The sequence below is a fragment of the Sinocyclocheilus rhinocerous genome, unplaced genomic scaffold (genome assembly GCF_001515625.1).
Source record: "Sinocyclocheilus rhinocerous isolate Xijiao unplaced genomic scaffold, SAMN03320098_v1.1 scaffold431, whole genome shotgun sequence".
Classification (NCBI taxonomy): Eukaryota; Metazoa; Chordata; class Actinopteri; order Cypriniformes; family Cyprinidae; genus Sinocyclocheilus; species Sinocyclocheilus rhinocerous.
In genome coordinates, this window is record NW_015624541.1 from 516,722 (window position 1) to 538,458 (window position 21,737).

Below are 21,737 nucleotides of genomic sequence, written 5' to 3' on the forward strand. Positions count from 1 at the left end.
GTATATATATATATATATATATATATATATATATATATATAAAACTTTCTTTTTAAAATTCTCAACCCTCTTATATTTACCGTATTGTCCCGAATATAAGACGATATTTTTTTCTTGGAAATACATCTGAAAAAACGCGGTCGTCTTATATTCAGGGTCTAGACTTTGACATGTCAATAATACACCCACAACAATAGGTGGCGCCAAATACGCATAAAACGAGTGTGCCATTAAATACGTAATGTAATGCGTGTTGTAAAGATCGCGAGTAAAAACTAAAGAAGCAGAAAACCTTACAGCTGCATGAGTCGTGACTGTCATGTTAGCCTGATGGGACCAAACTCCCTTTGTGATTTTAAAACGTAAGACAGTACCAAGATTTGACGACTACAGTAAGATTTAACTTCTACTGTTAATAAGATTTTGGTAGACTACTATTAGATGGATAGCCTAAATGTCCTAATTCAGATGGGCTACCTGTTTTTTTTTTTTTAATAGTATATCAAAAAGTGTATATTTTTTCAATGTGATTGTTGGTACATTTTACCAGTTTTTATCATACTTTCAAAACAAAAATTAAAATAGGACAAATATGTAATATGATAATAATTGAAGACAAAATGTGTTTTACTGAGAAAAAAAAAATTTGTTTTTTAAAAAGCCTTTTTCCAAAAGGTACATCTGGAAAAAGGGGGGTCGTCTTATAATCAGGGTCATCTTATATTCGGGCCAATACGGTATTTCTTATTATTATGAATGCTAAAAATTGTGCTGCTTAATATTTTTGTAGAAACCATGATATGTTTTTTCAGGATTCTTTGATGAATAGAAAGTTCAGCATTTAAAAAAAAAAATAGAAATCTATAACAGAAACACAGAAATTTAAAATGTATACATATAAATACATATGTTATATTTCTATACATTTTAATTTTTTATTGTATTTCTATATTTTTAATAAATTCTATAATTTCATGATATTAGTAATATTTCATTATTAAATAGGGGTTTTGCCAGTGACTGTTTGTTTGTTGGACTTACAATCAGCATTGTCATTATGTCATTTTATTACTATTAATTAGTTACATGGCATTTACGGCTTAGGTGATTGGCTCAAAAACCCAGTTCTGTGCCCAGAACTGAGCACCCATATTTCTGGAGCGCCAGCTGATCGGTGGCTATTTAGAGGAATGTGAATGCTAACAGATAGCTTTCTCTAGGTATTATAGAGCTTCTTGTGTGTTCAGGCTGCCCTGGTACCACACACACACTCGTCTCTTATTTTTGGTGTGTGCAAGTGTGTCTGTGATTTTATGCCCCATGGTTAGGCATAGGGGCCGCTATGCCACAGTGCTCTTGAACTTTAGCGGGCAATCAGGTGTGCCCTCAGTAACAACATCTCCCTTCAGCATGACACCCCTTGCTGTCACCCTGCCTGTCAGCCTTTCATTTTGTATCTCTCTCACTTTCGTCCTTCCCTGTAGCACTTTATTTGCCTACATTCTGTGCCGTTCTTTCATTCATGGGTGATTCATATTTATTTTCACTGTCCCTTCAAACCGCTCTCTTTCGCACTCACTCATTAACAGTCAGCTCCCGTCGTCGGCTCATTCTGTGTCTTAACCACTAGGGAGACCTTCATTTATACACTCAAGCTAGGGCTCTCTCTCCCTCCACTCTCTCCTCTTCTCCCGTTTTTCTCACTCTCTCCCCCTGCCAAGTATTTATGTGTTGATTTAGTCATGCCAGACTTTAGCCAATTTAAGAAACAGGCCGCGTTTGCAGCTGTTTCATTTTCTCCTTCTGCCCGTGCAGTTTTAACCGGTGGCGGCAGTGGCGGCTGTCTTAAGGGAAGCTGGGTAAATGAAGTTCTCTCTCTCTTTTCCTCCACCACCCCCGTTCCGCTTCCTCAGGGCTGGTGGCACAAACATAATTTCTCTCAAAGGGGAGTTTGACTGTAAAATGGATTATTTCTGCCTGAAATCAGACGCTAAGCTGGATAAGGCTGCTCGTCCGTTCAGTTTCAATATTAAAATGATAAGTTAACACTGCAAAGCCATTCGCAAAAAGTACAAGTTGTTTCTGTGGGCGTGTCTGCTTCTTTCTTGGCCAAAGATGTCCAGCTAAATGCACATTAAAATGTTTTGTAAAGCTTTTCAATGGGTGACCAAGATATATGTATGTCTATACATTTTTATAATATAGATATTTATAGAACAGTTCGTTCTGGGGAAGTCGTGGCCTAATGGTTAGAGAGTCGGACTCGTAACCCAAAGGTACTGATATGTGTGTATATATATATATATATATACACTTCCATTCAAAAGCTGGGGGTCAGCATGTTTTTATTTAAAAAAAAAAAAAAATGTATACTTTTAAATCAGAATGATGCATTATAATGACCAGAAATAAGACTTTTATTCTTTTTCCACAAAAATTTTAAGCAGCATATGTTTTCAAAATTGATAATAATAAAAATGAACAGCAAATTAGCATATTAGAATGATTTCTGATCATGTGACACTGAAGACTGGAGTAATGGCTGCTGAAAATTCAGCTTTGAATCACAGGAATAAATTACATGTTAAAATATATGTAATGATATTTCATAATATTACTGTTTTTACTGTATTTTTTATTAAATAATTTCAGATTTGATGAAACTTCAAAAACATAAAAAATCATTTTGAAAAAAATAACCTTTGAATGGTAATAATAAATAAATTATTTTTTCATTACTCTTTTTTTTCCCCTTTTCGATCTGAATTTAGTGAGATCTATGTTAATTCGTTATGCTTGTTTAAAAATCTTACATTAAGATATATTCAAGATCTTATGCTATTTTACTTATCAATTCATTTAAAAAAAATTTAATTTAACATTTTTATTAGAAACCTTGACAAAAATACTGATTAAGAAAAGTATTTGTTGCAGTATGTACATAATGGATTCTATAGTTTTTTGTAGTGAAGCAAGAATACAAGCTAAGAAAAAAAAAATCGAACAGTGCAGATCAACCTGAGGCCACACATCCAGACAGGGGCTCTGTCTTTGTTCATTGTTAAACAACAACAGAAAAAAAGTTGCATAATTATCTCCAGCTGCAGGGAAGAATAAGTATTCCAACTCAACTTTTTGTAAGACCACAGGCAGGTTACTGTAAACACAGTTTGCAAAAACAAATTATAATATTTCATATCAGTTAGGCTAATATATAACAATTGTTATCAAAAATTCCCAGTCTTACTATGTCAGTGCTGATGCACGGTGACACCATTTGAGGGAATTCAGGAACAGTTTTTGTTCGTTTTTAATTCATACATGACTGTATCTCAAGAAAGATACAAGAAATTGCTTGGATGTAGGACACCAGTCTTATTTGTTAATAATGTAGCGTAACAAACAGTGAGAAATTAAGAGATATGGAGACATTTCGAGTCATTTTAGGAATACATTCAACAAAATGCAATGCAATGTAAATGACATCTTGTTTTCCTCCTCAGCAATCGGGCGGACGCTCATTCCTCGTTACTTCAGTACGGTTTTTGAGGGTGGCGTGTCAGACCTCTACTACATCCTGAAACACTCCAAAGAGTCCTTCCACAACTCCTGCATCACTGTAGACTGCGATCAGTGCACCATGGTCACACAACACGGCAAGCCCATGTTCACCAAGGTAAAGAGGGAGAGTGTATGTGTGTGTGTGTGTGTGTGTGTGTGTGTGAGTGTGTGTGTGTGAGTGTGACACCATGTTCTAAACAGGCACAATGTTTTGAAATGAATTAATACTGTAGATGATGAGGTGCTGATACACCTCTTTTTGTCAACAACACATGCGTTCTTTGTTCTCCTTGTGCTTTTTTGCTCATTATCGTAACCTCAAAGTGCAGGAGAAATTACACAGTTATCTGTTTCATTCAGTTCTTACATTCCCTGTGATAAACCCCATAAACTGTCTAATAGAACAAACAAACATGGCAGGCGTGATAATTTACTACTTTAATCACAGCCATTATTCTATGTGTTTACTGATGGAGGTCGTTAGGAATCCTCGTGACATATTTCAGGCAGCTTTGGAATCTATTACTTAGTACTCACTCTGTGTGTTGTCATATACTTTAGTTTTTGATTAGTTTCCTTGTCATAGTAAAAAAAATGATGATAATAATAGAAGCAAGTTGGTAAGATTTTATTTCAGCATTACAGTCTGAATGCACTAAACAAGGACACCAAAGCAAGCATAACACAAACATTTCACTGCATTTGAAAGGTGGAGACAAAATTACAAGCCATGGTCATTTTTTATGCATAACTGTTTTACTCATTATATATGCAGTTTGCAATTGATCTATAAAGATCACTTCCATTTGACATTATAACTGTTGTATTTCTATTTGTGTGAGGGTTTATGCCTCAGGAAAGGCTGTCTGGAATATAAGATAGAGCTACTTGATGCTTCACCACTTTTGCAGATTGAATTCTTGCTGTCATAAATGGTAATAATAAAAAATACAATGACATATAAAGAGGACAGTCATATTGTAGAATTATGAGAACGGTTCAAAGGCCATCGGCCCATGGTGGTTTGGATATAACGTCACACCCTCAGTGGTTACAAATAGCTTTTAAAGTTCTGTCAGCTGTAGTGGACATCATGCATCAGAGGGTTAAACCACTTATCAACAGATTTTATGTTTCCACCTTGTCCATCAAGCACTTTGGATTATTTTCACACACTGATATGTAGTAATCCACTCTAATCCATACAAGAGCCCGTGTACTTATCATTACAGAGGAATTGAGACCCACTAGTCTTTGAGCCACTGATTACAAAATCACAGCTGTACTTTATTAATCAAGTGCTGTATTCAGAGAAATTGTCAAAAACCTAATAGCAGATATTTTGCAGTTATTTGCATATTTGTACACAATTGGAGAAAATTTCATTCATATATTTAGTTCTTTTCATCTACAGGCACTTTTATGCCCCAGGTGTTGTTCGTTTGATTGACTGATTGATTGATTTAATCAAAACTAACATATTTCACCATTTTCATTTTTATATGAAGGCAAAAGAATGTCTTGAGAACTGTTAATGTTATTTTTATTGTATTGTATGCATTTTTTGTTTTTTATTGTATTTTATTATTTTATTTCACCATGCATTATTTAATTATTTTTGGCACTTTTCAAATGGCTTTTATCTGTAGATTTAGTTTTACCCAATCCCACACCCAGACTAACAATCACAATCTATGAAATAATAAAATTATAAAATTACCAATGTTTAAAACTATGAGAACCTAAGTAAATGCCTTTTCAGTATTTAGTATGTGAAAATAATATCAGATTTTACACAAATTTCAACTGTCAACAATTTTTTCACCCAATAAAATTTGTTCAAAAGTTAGTGTACTTTTAAACCAACTTGTTAACATTTTTTCCAAAGGCATGTTATTTGCAATCAAGGTTTACATCTGTGAAAATAACATGTTATTGTGTGTATTTTTGATACATAAAAATGCTAGCTATGAAATTAACCATATCAAGACTAAGGAGACTGCAAAATGTAATTTCCTTCACAAAGTAAATGATGATTTCAGATGGGGTGGAAATGACGTCATGGCAGAAAAAAACAACAACAGAACAGTATATCCAATATTGGACACTGCAGTACAGTACAGTACAGTACAGAGGGAAAGGGAAAGACAGATGCTTTCATTTTCACTTTGCTTTTTCCTCAGCATGTTACAATGTTGAGAGATATTGCTGAACGAAGGATGGAAAGACAAAAAAGGAGAGATGGAGAAAGAATGAGACAAACAAAAACAGATTCAGAGAGCAGGAGAAGCATACAGAAGATGAAAAAAGTGGGGAGAGTGAGCGAGAGAATGTGAAAGAGTGTGGTCATGTGATGGCGCTGTGCTCTCCCGCCAGCCACTTTTCTTGTTGATCCTCCAGGGACCATCTGTGCTGAGGGCATTGATTAGAGTGGTTCTGGTGGGATTACATCTTTGCCGTTGCCATGCCAACTAATCAGCTGACGCTCCCACCCCCAACCCCCCTTCTTCTCCCTCCCTTCCACCTCCTCCTCCTCCGGTTGCCCCAGCAACAGAACATTGGTGGCTACGAGTAGTGCAGCACTAAATTCAGCAAAATGTTTTTCTCATCCTGTTTTTTTTTTGTGTGTGTGATTGCTAATGGTTAATGACCTCTCCATGTATTCAGCATTTTGTTGTTTTGTGTTTGTGTAAGCTCGTCTCCAAGCATACAGAAGATGAAAAAAGTGGGGAGAGTGAGCGAGAGAATGTGAAAGAGTGTGGTCATGTGATGGCGCTGTGCTCTCCCGCCAGCCACTTTTCTTGTTGATCCTCCAGGGACCATCTGTGCTGAGGGCATTGATTAGAGTGGTTCTGGTGGGATTACATCTTTGCCGTTGCCATGCCAACTAATCAGCTGACGCTCCCACCCCCAACCCCCCTTCTTCTCCCTCCCTTCCACCTCCTCCTCCTCCGGTTGCCCCAGCAACAGAACATTGGTGGCTACGAGTAGTGCAGCACTAAATTCAGCAAAATGTTTTTCTCATCCTGTTTTTTTTTTGTGTGTGTGATTGCTAATGGTTAATGACCTCTCCATGTATTCAGCATTTTGTTGTTTTGTGTTTGTGTAAGCTCGTCTCCAGATTTTCAATTTTTTTGGCCTTCAGTTCAGGTATACAACATAAACACCTTTTATTAGGAAATGGCTTCGAAACTCAATCATCTGGTTTGAAATGCCCAACTACTCTGACATAATATCTGAAAAATATCACCTGCGTTAAGGTGATGCATTCTGTCACTCTCTGAGTTTGCATTTTTTGACTAAACTTATTTCTTCATGATGAGAAAGAGACCTAGTCTTTAATGTCCGTAGTCTTTAAATACATTATAGGTTTCTGAATGTTTGCATTCTCAGGTGTGTACAGAGGGCCGGTTGATTCTGGAGTTCGCCTTCGATGATCTGATGAGAATCAAGACATGGCACTTCAGCATCAGACAGTATCGGGAACTTATCCCACGGAGCATTCTCGCCATGCATGTGAGTTTGATATCATCACTCCATCCTAGGACTCTGCTATCAAATGGTTTGGTTGCAGGTGTGTGTGCAGTATATCAGCTCCTTTGCAAGGCTATTCATTTTATAATATTTAGTTTTACTGTTTTAAATTTTTTTTTTTTTTACTCAAATGTATGATATATGAAATTAATAATGATATTAATAATGTCACATGACGAGCTTATGTTTAAAAAATTGAGAAAGCCTTAAAGAATTTTGGGAATGGTAAGACATTTTAATGTTTTTGAAAGAAATCTTTTATGCTCACCAAGGCTGTTATTTGATCAAAAGTACTGTAAAAATATTAATATTATGAAATATATAACAGTTATTCAAATAATTGTTTTCTACTTTAAAATATTTCAAATTCATAGTTTGTTTTTGCACTAATGTCCAACTTATTATGAATAATTTTATATTTTGGTTTGCATCCATCAATTTTCAAATAAAAAGAAAAAATAAAGTTAAGATTTTGGACTCAGATCATGAGTGCACCCTAACACGTGTCGATACCAGGCACTATCGTAGTCACTGTACGTATCAAAGCAAAAGTTGAGAATCCATTTGTACATTTTTACTGAAGTAGGTCAGAAATAGAGTGGGGCATCCAGTTTAGACAATATATCATAATATCAGTATATCATTATAAAATAATTATTCTTACTTGCTATACTTTATAATTTTTTTTTTTACATATGGCATAAATGAAGAAATTACTTTTACAACCAGTTTATTCATAGACATAAAAGCTGTCTTGGATGAAAAATAAAAATGTACAATCAAAAGGTCAAATGAGTAATTTATAGTGAGTAATGAATACAGCTGACATACTGTGATGAAGGAAATAAAGTAACTGAAAACCTGGGGTTTGTATCATTTTCTCCTTATAAAACTCAACTTTTAATGACTCATTGCTTTTTTAAGCCCAATATATTGAGCTTTAAACCACATTCGAGTTTTAACTCATTTCTCCTCCTTGTAGATTCAGAAATAGAGTAGTTTTAGAAAGTTTGTTCACAGCAACTTGTGAAATTCACATGCTCTTAAATTGGGCCCTTTGGGGCCCTGTGTTTCGGTGGAGAGGGAGAGAGAGTGAATGAGGGAGAAAGGGCTTTGAAAGATTTTTGACAGGGATAGTGCAAAAGTTACTGCAGCATGTTTGATCGTCTCATTCTCGTACACAAGGGTAACGTTGCACAGAAATTGAGTCAAACTCATCCGATCAAGGCTAATGAGAATATGAGCAAAGTGAGGAACCGCATTTCACATGCTCTATACCTTGCTATTTTAGGCTGCCTTGACCAATCAAATGACAGGAGCTCTATGATTGGTTGATGTCATTGATATGTGATTAAACTCACGCTGCTTAACACAATTTACTTTAATGAATCTGGTCAATGATTTCCCAGTAAGTACACAAACAGCTTTAGTTTGTAATTCATAGTGAAATGCACTATAAAATTTCAATTTACATTTAGTCAATCAATATTAATTAGCAGCTGCAGCACACTCCTGATTCAATGTCCCAAATCTGAATCAGAAATGTATTCAGTGTAATCACAGAGATTCGGATAAATTGCATCACTGGAATCTCTCCAGCACACAAAAAGCATTTCATCCAGTGCCACAACCACCATAGACATTGAAAGTCCCTCAGATATTCAAAGAAAAATAAAGATCTGACAACCCTGAATATGTGGCCACATCCAGGGTCTCATAAAACAAGCATGAAGAACAAGCATCATATGTGTTGCTTTTGGTCAGTAACCTGCTTTGGTTTTGGGGGGTTTGTATAAAGTTATAAGGTTCCTTTTTTGTCCACTTGCAGGCACAAGACCCTCAAGTCCTGGAGCAGCTCTCAAAAAACATCACCCGCATGGGACTGACCAACTTCACCCTTAACTACCTCAGGGTAGGCAGAACAAAAATAGTTCATTTGTTCAATTTCCCTTACAAAAAAGTAATGTGGAGATACCATGGTGTGTTGATGGCATCAGATGAAAATACCATGGCATTTTGGTACCCTATATATCAGCAGTTCTCAACCAGGGAGCTGCAGGATGACTTTTATATTAATGAATTATTATTGATATTTTAAAATAATCTAGCTATAATCTAAATTGAAGTGCTGAAAAACACATAAAATCAAACTGAAATCATAATTCTTTTTTTTTTCTCCCTTCCAAAAACTGAAATCATTTTATAATATTGGGGGGAACTTAGAATATTGTGTTAGACAACGGGGAGCATTAAAGTAAAAAAGTTAGATCCGCTGCTGTATACTAGCCTAGTAACTAGAGTATATGTCTAAAAACCCATGATATTACCCTGATACCTTGTCCAAACAAAAACAGCAATTAAATTTTTGTATGTTGCTGTTAATTCTTAGACTGTGCATAGATATTGAAAAATGTATATTGAAAAAAAATATTTAAACTATGTATGTATTTGTGCATTTTATACATTTATATGTGACTAAAAAGTGACTAAAACTGTGTGTGTGTGTGTGTGTGTACCTACTTAACCATATTTTGGGGACAAATTTGTACCCAAAAGTGAGCTAAACATGACAAAATCTCCAAAAAACCTACCTTTGGGGACGTCCTCATTTGTAAAACTGGTATAAATATAAAGTAAACAAAGTTTTTTTTAAAGTGTAAAAATGCAGAAAGTTTTCTGTAAGGGGTAGGTTTAGGTGTAGGGTGATAGAATATACAGTTTGTACAGTATAAAAACCATTACGCCTATGGAATTTCCCCATTTAGATAGCTAAGTAAACGTGTGTGTGTGTGTGTTAAAACTGCTCAGAATTTATTAGCCAGCTTCATGGCGGCTTTGTTTATTCTCATCATTTCAGTTTGAGTGACAGCTCCGTTTTGCAAATGGGAGAAAAAGAGAGGGAGAGAAAATGAATTGGATAGAGAAAATTAGCATAACATTAATGAGCGTTCCCGTTTGAGATGCGGCATTGTGGGTCTCTCTCTGCACTGAGTTTGAGCTCAGCAAAACACAAACTTGTTTATAGCGAGCTGCTGGGAAAATAGAGAAAAAAAGGCTTAATCAAGGTTTTCGGAACAACCGTTTTTTTCCCACTGAGTGTGTCTTTCTCCGTTGTTGTTCCACGCATTAAACGCACAGCTTTGCTTATAAATGCAGAGTTAAAATGCAGGAGTGCAGCCTAAGCCGAATTGTGAATTAAATTTGGATTAGACGGAGCTCTTGTAACAGCAAGTCTGTGTGCCTTCAGCCAAATCTGCACCTGTTTTTTACACTATTGGACTGGACAGAGGGGTTTTGTACATTATATATTTCAGCTGTATTATATATTTTCAGCAGCACAGTGTGGCAATTAATTAATATATTTCATTGCACTTGATCAGCCATGGTGTATATATTATATACAGTCAGGTTGTTTGTCATCTATTTTTATTTCTAAAAAAAAAAAAAAAACATATACTTAATGGGCTCTGAAAAAGATTAATCATTCATAATTTTTTGACTGACTTAATTGAGGGGTCAACCTCAGGGATTTTAGCAGCACACTGTAATTCCTGTAAACAAGATCATTTTTGCTCTCACCGGGGTAATTTCTCACGATCCTTACTTTGGTGTGCTATAAAATACCTCGTAGAAGTGACTCATTAGCGTCGCTTGAAAAACCTGCATTAGTCTCATCGCATTTATCAGTAAATCCACACCAAGGGTGTTTCCTGTGCTCGGACGCAACAAGACCACTGTTCGGAGAGATGGACAAGGAAGCCTGTAGGTTTCCTCGCATTCAGACTAGAAATAGCCCTGCTCTGTGGGCCCGGATCCAGAGATTGTTTCCCTGGACCTGTGGAAGTGAGAGGATACAGCAGTGTTGGGATACGATCCTGTCAATGGGAAATGATTTGTGTGTATGTGTATCCGTGTGAATTTCAGGCAACCCGTGGTGTGATTTTACATGTTTTTGTTAAATGTTTAAAATGGTTTAACTGACAGTAAATTATTACTTTTCTTGTGTGTGTTTCTCTTAGCTGTGTGTCATTCTGGAGCCGATGCAAGAGCTAATGTCCCGACACAAGACCTACAACCTCAGCCCGAGAGACTGTCTAAAGACCTGTCTGTTCCAGAAGTGGCAAAGAATGGTGGCCCCTCCAGGTAACAGCAAATCACCGTCCTCTGTATTACGAGACGCTCCTAATGGCAGCAGTTTGTGCTCTATCAGATTTTTACGGATGTGTGTGTTTAACGTCATGGTCTTTGGGGAAATATGCTCTAGTTCAGCTCTTCTGTGGGACCTGTCAGGGAAAACAAGTGGGAATTCTGTGGTTTTACACTCTTAGGTGGACTAGAACAGACATCCTGCAAACTTACAGCGACCCCAAAATGTATTTGGTCACTTAAGTCAAAATAAAAAAAACAAATATATATATATACGACTGTCAGTGGATTAAAATTATTTTTATCTAATTAATTACACAATGTGACAATTGATTAATCTAATTAATCGCATATTAATCGCACATCAAATTTGGCTAAGAAATTGTCCACAAAAGATCATTTTAAGCCATTACTACGTTACATGAGAATAGCATGAAATAGATGTTACAAAAAGTAGCTTTCGAAATAAATTTTTCCCTTTCATTTTCTTTTTTCATTTTTAATTTTGGGTGAACTATTCCTTGAATTCTTTTTTTTTTATATATATATATTATGGATATGGATTTTCTTCTCCCAGATTTTTTATTAATTTGTAAATATGAAATTATACTCTAAATAAGAACTGCCCGTAGGTGGTAGTAAATGTCTTAATGAATAAGTAATTGAGTCATTCATTCATTCATTCGATTCGTTCAAACAGCTGATTCATTCAGGAATGAAGTAAATGGCTGTCTTTATGAATGGGCCATTAAATCATTATGTAACAAAGGTCGTAGATCGGGAAGAAGGAGGCGGGAACCGGCGAACATTTAAACACAAAACTTTAATAAACAAATAAACGAGCACAAAACGAAAAGTAAAAGCTGCAACACCTCACGGACGACTGCCGTATAAAACAACAACATAAAATCCAGGCCTGGTCCTCTCTCGTCCTTCACTGTCGTTACTCCTCCTTTTATCCTTCTGGAGCTCCTCCGTGGGACTCGAGACCGGTGTGTGGCGCAGGTGTCCCTCATTATCAATTATTCCACCAGGCCTCACTCCGTTCGGTTAAGGCTGGTTGTGGCTGGTTAAGGCTAGATGGCATACAGCAAAAACTACTGGGCATGCTCACATCAATATAGCGTAATTTTTCTCACACTGTACAACAATAATTGGGGGTAGGTTTAGGGTTGGGGTAGGTGTAGACGTTAATAAAACACAATCTAATAGGTAGAAAATTCTATTTATTGTTAGCTTCCGGTTTTTGCTGTATCCCTTCTAGCCACAACCTCTCCATTCCCACGGCTCTCGGCCCCGCCCCACTCGTCACACATTGGTTCACCAAATTCAAAATCAATATCACATTTGCACTCGTGCTGTTCTGGACAAAACAGCACTCGTGTGATATTGCTCAACTATATACAATATAAATATTAGACAGAAACTCATACAGGGGCATTTTTGCCCCAGTATCTTGAATTTTAGGAGCTTCTAACTGCATTCTATAGGCTTCATCATGCAGTGAGTTGTCCTGCATCATGTTCGTCACCAATCTGCTGTATAGGTGTGTTCTGTGTTGAAGCGGCTCTGCGCAGATCATCAGTGTTTGACATCAAAGTACTGCGAGAGCTATAGAGAGCAGAGACGGTTCTGCATGCTTTCAAATCACTCTCGCGGTACTTTGATGCCATACACCGATCGATCTACCCAGCGCCGCTTCAAGTCGAACACACTTCATGAAATGTGTATACATTATACATATGTGTATACATTATACATATGTATACAGTATATATCTATATATATCTCAGTGGTGTGCAGTGGTGTTCTGAAATGAGGGGTCACAGTTTTAGTTGTTTTGTTTTTTTTTTAAATCAAATGTAAATTCATTAAATGTAAATTCAAACGCCCCTGATACACACACACACACACACACACACACACATATATATATATATATATATATATATAGTTAAGCAGAGAAAAACAATTTATTAATTTATTTCTTAAATAAATAATTTTATAATAAATTCTGAAAAAAAGAAATAATTATGTGATTAATCTTTTTTTATTCTTTTGAGAGATAAGATACATCAAAAAAGAGCAGTGTCAACTTTACACATTTATAAAAGATTTATTTTTAATATTTCTGTATAAATGGGTCTTTATACATGAAAATATTAAGGTGCAATTACACTTCAAGGATTACACTATATTCTGTTACCTTATCTGCTGGATTCATAAATAACATACATTCAAATATTTTAGATAAATATGTTTCAACTATTGCCAATTGCTGTTGAAAAACAGGACGGTTACAGGTCAGTTTGTGAATTTTTAGAATAGATGTCCTCTTTTTTCACATATCCTTTCTAAAATCTCTTAAATACACCACATTTGGTAGATTACGTCAGTGGGGATTAGACAGTGGATATCTCCAGCTTTTGATGTCTCTATGTTCCTCAGGGGGTCAAATCAATCAACATGAATGATTTAAAGGGGTCATATGATGCTGCTAAAAAGAACATTATTTTGTGTATTTGGTGTAATGAAATGTGTTTATGCGGTTTAAAGTAAAAAAAACACATTATTTTCCACATACTGTACATTATTGTTTCTCCTCTATGCCCCGCCTTTTTGAAACGCGTCGATTTTTACAAAACTAATCGGTCTGAAAAGCGAGGTGTGCTCTGATTAGCCAGCTATCCAGTGCGTTGTGATTGACCAACTTTTATAAAGAATATCTCTTTGGATTTGAGACTTTAGTCTTTACAACTTTACAGATTTTCTTTATGCACCAAGAGCTTGTAACACTCCAAAGAGAAAGGAAAAAATTAAATCGCATCATATGACCCCTTTAAACTTGTCTTTAGATCACATGACGGGTTTACATATACAATATGATTTAAACAGTAACAACATGACATGTATGAGACTGAAACACATCCTCCATCTGCTCCCTGTGGGTGAAACCCTGTATGAAACCCATCCTCTCGTCAGCACTGGCCTTCTCACAATCCGTATCGAAGTGGATCTTCTGTAATTGTTGTTTCCTTATTAGCTTCACTTCCCTCTTTCCTCCCATTCTTTTGAAATCTGGAGAGCATTTGTGTTCAGGAACAGGAAGGAAAGAAGGTTGTCTTTATATGCTGATAATTTTTTTTGCCCCTTGTTTCGCGTGTATATGTGTATCTGTGGAAACGAGGGCGTTTTAGTAAATCATTCACACACTCGCACTGATAAACATACAAAAATAAAGGTTCTTCTCCAGAAAATCAAAACAGATGTCCTTGTACAGTCTGTTTATCACCTTTTTATCAATGTATATTTATACCTGTTTATAAATTATCACCTTTCATTACCTTTCATTTGTCATGTTTAAGAGTCACACTGACCTCAAACTTTTGAGCAGTAGTGTATAAAGCAAAAATTAACTAATTCCTGATAGAGATTTCTGCATGAAATTTTCACAATCAGGGATTGTGCAGAAATATGTGTTTGTATGACTAGCGAATGAGCCACTGATTTTGCCGTTTACATTTGCATATGTCTTCTGGTCTTAGATATGCATAGCAACTTAATTTGTCTTAAGTATTATCTGGGAAATAAATCTTGCTTTGGATATGATTTCAGCTGGACATCCACAGAACTTCAAAACGGAAATTTTCCCCTCAAATCACAAAAAAGGTACTTGTCTCATCTTCTGAATCATCTTCTAATAGGGAAGCTAGATTTTGTGTCTAAGTTGAAACCCATGAAATACATTTTCTGTCTGTGTGAATCATAAATGCTCAGCATCAAAAGAGACATATTATAGGTGGATATTTCAGTAATCACTCTAAATAGGCAATTTGTTTGATTAAAAAATGTTATATTTGCTAAAACCTAATCAAAATTGTTTAGTGTCTCCTTTAAAAGCTGTTTTTTAAGGATTTATCCTCAAAAAAGGAATTAGAAAACACGTTAATGATAGTGTTAGTGCTATTTATTGAAAAGTAAACAGACATTAATGATATAAGTATGCATGCATGGCTGGCTGCAGAGACTGCAGTGTGCACTGTTGAGCATTTATGCAAATAAAAGCAGAGGTTCTCTCTTACTAGTGCATGTCTTGGGAGATGTTTGAATGCTGTTTGATTCTCTCTAAAAAAAATAGAGAAAGCATGATGCATGTCTTTATCTTTCCCTATGTAATCACCCATATGTGTTTGTATATGTTGGAAAAGTCTTCTTTTCTTCCTCTGTGTGCATGCATTGTGGCATGTATGTTACATGTATGTAAAAATGCTATTTTTGTTTTATTAATACTTTTGATCTGTGTGTGTGTGTGTGTCTGCCTGCTTGTGTGTTTTGTGGAGAGCAGAGCCCACTCGACAGACCACGACCAAGAGAAGAAAGAGGAAGAACTCTGCCAACAGTGCGTCTAACAGTAGCCTTGGCAACAGCGCTGGCGGCAAGAAACGAAGCCCTGCCAACAACTTCAATCTGGCCAGCCAGGTACCTGTAAGCATCAAATCTTCTTCTTTACATACATACATAGCAGCCATCCAAAACGTTAAAACAATTTTGCTCAGATTGCTGTCCTAAGGATATGATTATGCTCTCAAAACGCATATTAAGAGGTGCTGTAGTTTTGATTCACAGTGATAGCTGTTTGACAATCGTATCCCTGTGACCTGTGCTTAAAGGGATAGTAATAAAAAAGTTCTGTAATTTTTACTCACCCTTATGTTGTTCCAAACCCATATGACTCTCTTTCTACCATACACAAAATATATATATAAGAAAATTATTTATTTGCATCAAGCAAAAAAATGAAAACAAATCTCCAAAATGACAAAAAGCCCCACAAAACCATCATACAAGTCATCCATAAGACACTAAATAAATCATCTGACAGATTGACAGAATATCTGATTAATTACGAATCATTCTTTTGAGTCAAATCTTTCAGTGAATCAGCTGATTCATCTTACAAAACCAGATTGAATGATTTGTTTGCATTGGTCCACTGAATGGGATTAGCAGTGAATAACGACTTAAATTTCAGTCTATTCTTCACACAAAACTACTGTATGACTTCCCAAGACTTATAATATAGAGCATGGATTGTATGGAGCACTTTTATGTTTTTATAATGTGGTGCTTATACATTATTTTTGAAGCTTGAAAAAGCACCAATCGCAGTTTAGTGTAACTGCATTGAAAAATGTGGCAAGTACAAACAAAATTTCTCTTTTTGTGTTCCACAGAAGAAAGTAAGTCATACAGGTTTGTAATGACAAGTTTGTGATTAAATGACAGGCTTTTCATTTTTCTGGGTGAACTATCCCTTAAACTGTAGCTTATCTGTACTGATTCTGTATCTCTCACAACTAATGACACATTACAGTGCTGCTATGACACGTTATAGTAATGTTATGTCAGTTTTTTGAGCCATGACACAATTATAAAGCATATTCAATCCCAATGCCAAAGTAAATACACTCTCAGCACCTTCACAGAGAGAGACTCCTTAGCCCTCATTTTCAATTCCTATATTACCCACTTACAGTGTTTAACCCCAATTCAGAGGCATTTATCCCAGAGTGCCTCTTTATCCCCCAGGCTTCCTCTTCAGGCATTAGTCTGGCGGTTGATGTGTTCTCCCAGTTCACACACTACAGGGTCAAACACAGCGCACGAGTGCTAAAGCTGTTTTTGGGGATTGGTGTTGTGAGGCGGTAAATTTGTTTGCAGATGGATGATGGGATTTGTAGTGCGTGGCTTTTCCCCTGGAGTTCAGGGACAATTGGATACATGAATGCCGTAGAGGAGATTAGTAAGGAGAAACAGCCTTGTGTTCCTGCTCAGTCTGTCAAACTGTTTGCGTGCTCTTGCGGCACAGCCTAATATATATATTTCTATTTAGCTTTAATTTATTTTTATTACAGTTTTAGTTTTAGTACTTAAACCTAAACTTATTTATTTTATTTCAGTTAGTTGGTTAAAGCTAAATTTGTAATCCAATATTTATATTTTATTTATTTGAAATAATAAGAAATTCAATGAAATTACTCCATTTAATTATAGCATATATTCATGTAAATTGATATAAATTGATATATGTACATAGATACTAAAATTAAATATTTTAATTTCCACAATTTTCTCTCTTTGAAAGTTTTGTCTCTCTATGTATGTAACTCTAATTGCATATATTTTGTCCTGCTTGTATCTAGTCAACATCCATCACACTGAGGACATCAGACATTCACACAAACAGAGAGAATGTTGTTGGTGTGAGCAACTGGCTCTGTGCCAGCGCTCATTATCATATAGATCCCGTGTGTGTGTGTGTGTGTGTGTGTGTGTGTGTGTGTGTGTGACAACACTCTTCATTTTACTCCCCATTCGAAAGCAGCAAGTCTCATTGTAAGCAATGTTGCCGTGCTCATGGAGAGGAACACGCTGGATACATATGTAGCATGGCCACTTGGCTTTGTCTGTGCAGTCATCGCATGCTGCCTGATCTGCCTCCTACGTGAGCCCAATCACAATGAGCTGATCATGTGACCACCAGGTTTGTTCGGGGGTGGGGGGTCTTGTATTCAACAGTATTACAACAGTGCCCCCTTGTGGTCATCTTTTTGGGCTGATGAGGATTTCAGTAGTATAATGACAAGTTGGTCAGTCATCCATGTGTAACGTGCCTGGATTTGCACATGCATAGAAATTTTCTCTAGTCTTAAATAATGTCCAGCTCAAATGAGGGCTTTCTGTGCTCCGCAAGCTCAGACCGAGGTGGATGCAGAGCCAGTCTCGGATCAGTCATTGAGGGCGGCAGGTAGTCGGTTTGTTTGCGGCTCAGTGTGGGTTTAGCCACAGGCTACATCTAATTAGACAAGAGCACAGGACAGCCTTTCCATTTGATAGCAATTAGAGCTCTCCATCAAACCATCAGCTGGAAACCTTGTAGGTTGCTTGAGTATGTCTGTGTGTCTGTGTGCTAACGTTTGTGATCCTGGCCCCCAGTTTAACACCCAGACTGCAGGGCGACAGTTGCCTTTCAAAAACAGATGGCAAATTCAAGGCTCGATGGCAAGCGGTATTCATTTTTTTCTAATTGGTAACATTTCAGCTAATGATTTAATTAACTATGCAAATTGACAAATCAGTGTGTGGATATTGTTATTTAGTCAAAAAGCCTACCTTAATGAATGAGAGTAATTAAGAAGCAGAGGGGTGGGAAGGACTGACAGTGACTGGGGTTTCAGCCAAAGCTCTTATGAGACAACACGAGAGTCAGCGCTCAAATAAACAGAAATGAAACAGTAAAAGCTGAATCAAGAGGCAGGATACGCAATGAGTGCAGGTCCAGGAGCCAGGCCCGGCTCCAGAATCAAATCACTGAGGGTGCTTCTTAAATTAATGAGGGTGCTCTAATTATATATATATATATATATATATATATATACAGTATACTATATACTGTATATTAGTGGTGTCCATTGCTATGGCGCAAAGATCGCTCCGTTCATAATCACTAAAAAACTGTCACTCATCTTAGTTCATAGCGATCTTACAAAGACACGTTATTATCAATAAAGTTCTCTACACTGCACAACGGATCTCTTATTTACATCGCGTCAACACTTTGTTTTAATGAGATGATTCGTGCAGAACACAATACCTGAACAAAAACTCCAGCGATTTCAGCGGTCAGTGAATTCTAACTTAAACGCCTCTGATTCAAGAAATCAACACATATGTCTGTGATGGGCTACAATGCTCAACGCTGCAAAAACACGTTGAAATAGAAATCGATCTTCAGAGCGCAAACCATAATGCACTGGATAGTTTGCCAAATCTGCAATAAAATGCCATTAATACAGCTTTAACTGAGGGTGCTTTTGAGCACATAAGGAGGACATACATTTGTGTAATGACAAGGGTATGACATAGGTATTACAAGGAGAAGGTTACTTTTCAGGACATTACCCCATGTCCCCACTTTTCAAAACGCATATAAATCACACAGAATGGAGTGTATTGAAAATCTGAAATAGCACAAAGTTTCCTGTGAGGGGTAGGTTTAGGGCGAGGAAAAATAATAATAATTTTAAAAAAAGACGACGAGAGTGAGGAGAGAGAGACAGAAAGAAAGAGAGAGAGAAAAAATAAATAAATTTAATATTTTATAAGTATTTAATTAGGTTTGATATTAGCCATTGTTGCTACCTCCTCCTAACCCCCCTCCCCCAATCTTGTTTAGATATTGATGAAGATCAGAAAGAAGGTCATTGAGGATGGCTTCAGTCAGAGAGGGTCAGCGGATTCATGATTGATGGAAGTTTATGAGAGATAACCAAGAGGGGTGTAATTCTATTGTATTATTTTGAGTGGAAGTTGACAGGTTTTCCATGGAGATGTACTCTATTAGTACGTTTTTCCAAGATGTAATATGTATGGTGTTCCTTGATTTCCAGTTCATGAGGATAGTTTTCTTGGCGATAGTTAGAGCCACTAGGAGTAATTGACTATTTGTATTGTTTAAATTGATTATGGATATGTCACCTAATATACAGAGGGAGGGAGACAATGGGATGTGACATCCCATAAGGTTGGATAGTGAGTCAGTAACGTTTTCCCAAATTTTTTTTAATTGAGGTGCAATGCCAAATGGCGCGAAAATAGGTGTCTGGGGTGTTTTGTGTACAATGTGAGCATGTTTCTGTGAAGTAAACCATTTTAAATAATTTTCGTCCAGTTAGGTGAAATCTATGAAGTACTTTATACTGTATAAGTTGCATGTTGGCATTTTTTGTCATGAAGTAGATATGTTTGCAGATTTGTGTCCAGAAGGCGGCATCGGGAGTAATAGATAAGTCTGATTTCCCATTTAACATTTGGTAAACTTAATGTATTGTCTGATTTTGATATCATTCTGTATATTTTGGAGAGTAGTTTTTTTGAGTTCGATATATTAATTAGCGCTGAGATTGGAGGGGAACGTGCCGGTGTCCTGCAGAGTTTAGCTCCAACTTGCCTCAACACACCTGCCTTTAAGTTTCTAGTATGCCTTGTAAGAGCTTGATTAGCTGGTCCAGGTGTGTTTAATTGGGGTTGGAGCTAAACTCTTCAGGACACCGGCCCTCCAGGACCGCGTTTGGACACCCCTAGGTTAATTGTCCTAGTGTCAATCTTTGATTGAATTGATGATTTGATTTGTGAGTATTCCAAAAAACAATTACTCCCAATGCCGTATTTTTGGACCAAGTGGGAGAATGGTGCCAGGTTATTATTATGAAAGATATGCTAAAGTTGTGTGATGCCCTTTTCTGCCCATGTGGTATGTTGAGTGGCTTCTTGTTAGCTGTAAAATCTGGGTTATTCCAGATCGGGGTGTATTTAGATGGTGCAAGAGGAGTGTCTGTGATTTGAGGAAATTTCCACCAGGCTGTCAGAGCTGTGGCTTTTTAAAACAGTGATGATTTTTGATGGTCTGATTGAAGAAGGGTAATTCTGAAGTGTTAATGTCCTTACAAATTGTTTGTTCAACATCTAGCCATGTGCTTTCTGATGAGTCAGGGTGAATCCATTTGTGTATATTTTGGAGCTGATTGGCCAGAAAGTAGTGGTAAAAATGTGGTGCTTCCAGTCCTCCTTGTATTTTTGGTTTCTGTAGGGTAGTCAATTTGATTCTTGGGGTCTTGTTTTTCCAGTAGAATTTGGTAATGATTGAATCTAGTGATTTAAACCAGGAAAGGGTGGGTTGTGTTGGTGTCATTGTAAATAAATAGTTTAATTTAGGGAGTATAGTCATTTTAATTACTGATATTCTGCCCATAATAGATAGTGGTTGGTTCATCCAGCATTGAAGATCATCGTCTATTGTTTTAAGTAATGGAGTGTAGTTGAGTCCAAAAAACTCTGACATCCTGGGCGAAACAATAATACCTAGATATGTGATGTAATTGGTGCACAGAGGAATTGGTGGTGTCTGGGATGTCACATAAATTACATTTTAAAATATATTAAAATAGAAAACAATAATTTAAATTGTAATCATATTTTCCATGTATATTACTTTATGTTTGATCAAATAAATACGTGTATGCATAAATTATCATTAGCTCAGATGAATAAATGCAAGTTATTAAACTGTATTATATAACCTAATTGTAAAGTGTTACTGGGCTTCTTTCAGTTTCTTGATTGCACATTTGCCATTTAATTTAGGCAAAAATATAAATTGAGTGCTAAAATGCATTTGAGATGCAATCACATTGATTTTGGCTCACTGACATTCAATTTCATTGTGTCTGTTATTAAAAAAATCAATGAATTTTAATGTCATACTAAAGTGACACACACTATACACATTTCAGTTTAACTTCTGCCAAATTACAGTACAACTGTGCATAAATATTTCATTATCAACAGACTTTGTATTGTAATTCTTTGTATTTTAGACATTTTAATTAAAAGCAATAAATCCAGTGGAAAAATTCACAATAAATTTGTTTTAAAAT

The 21,737-nt window shown here is 36.3% G+C and overlaps 1 protein-coding gene across 1 annotated transcript in view; it reads left to right on the forward strand.

Moving 5' to 3' along the window:
* Positions 1–21,737, forward strand: part of LOC107741120 (LIM domain-binding protein 2-like) — a 64,796-nt gene that overhangs the window by 40,330 nt on the left and 2,729 nt on the right. Inside the window, exons 3-8 of the mRNA XM_016553715.1 lie at positions 3,504–3,676; positions 6,955–7,077; positions 8,924–9,007; positions 11,115–11,238; positions 14,857–14,910; positions 15,587–15,720. Of these exons, the coding sequence (XP_016409201.1) occupies positions 3,504–3,676; positions 6,955–7,077; positions 8,924–9,007; positions 11,115–11,238; positions 14,857–14,910; positions 15,587–15,720 (692 nt within the window). The remainder of the gene's footprint in view (positions 1–3,503; positions 3,677–6,954; positions 7,078–8,923; positions 9,008–11,114; positions 11,239–14,856; positions 14,911–15,586; positions 15,721–21,737) is intronic.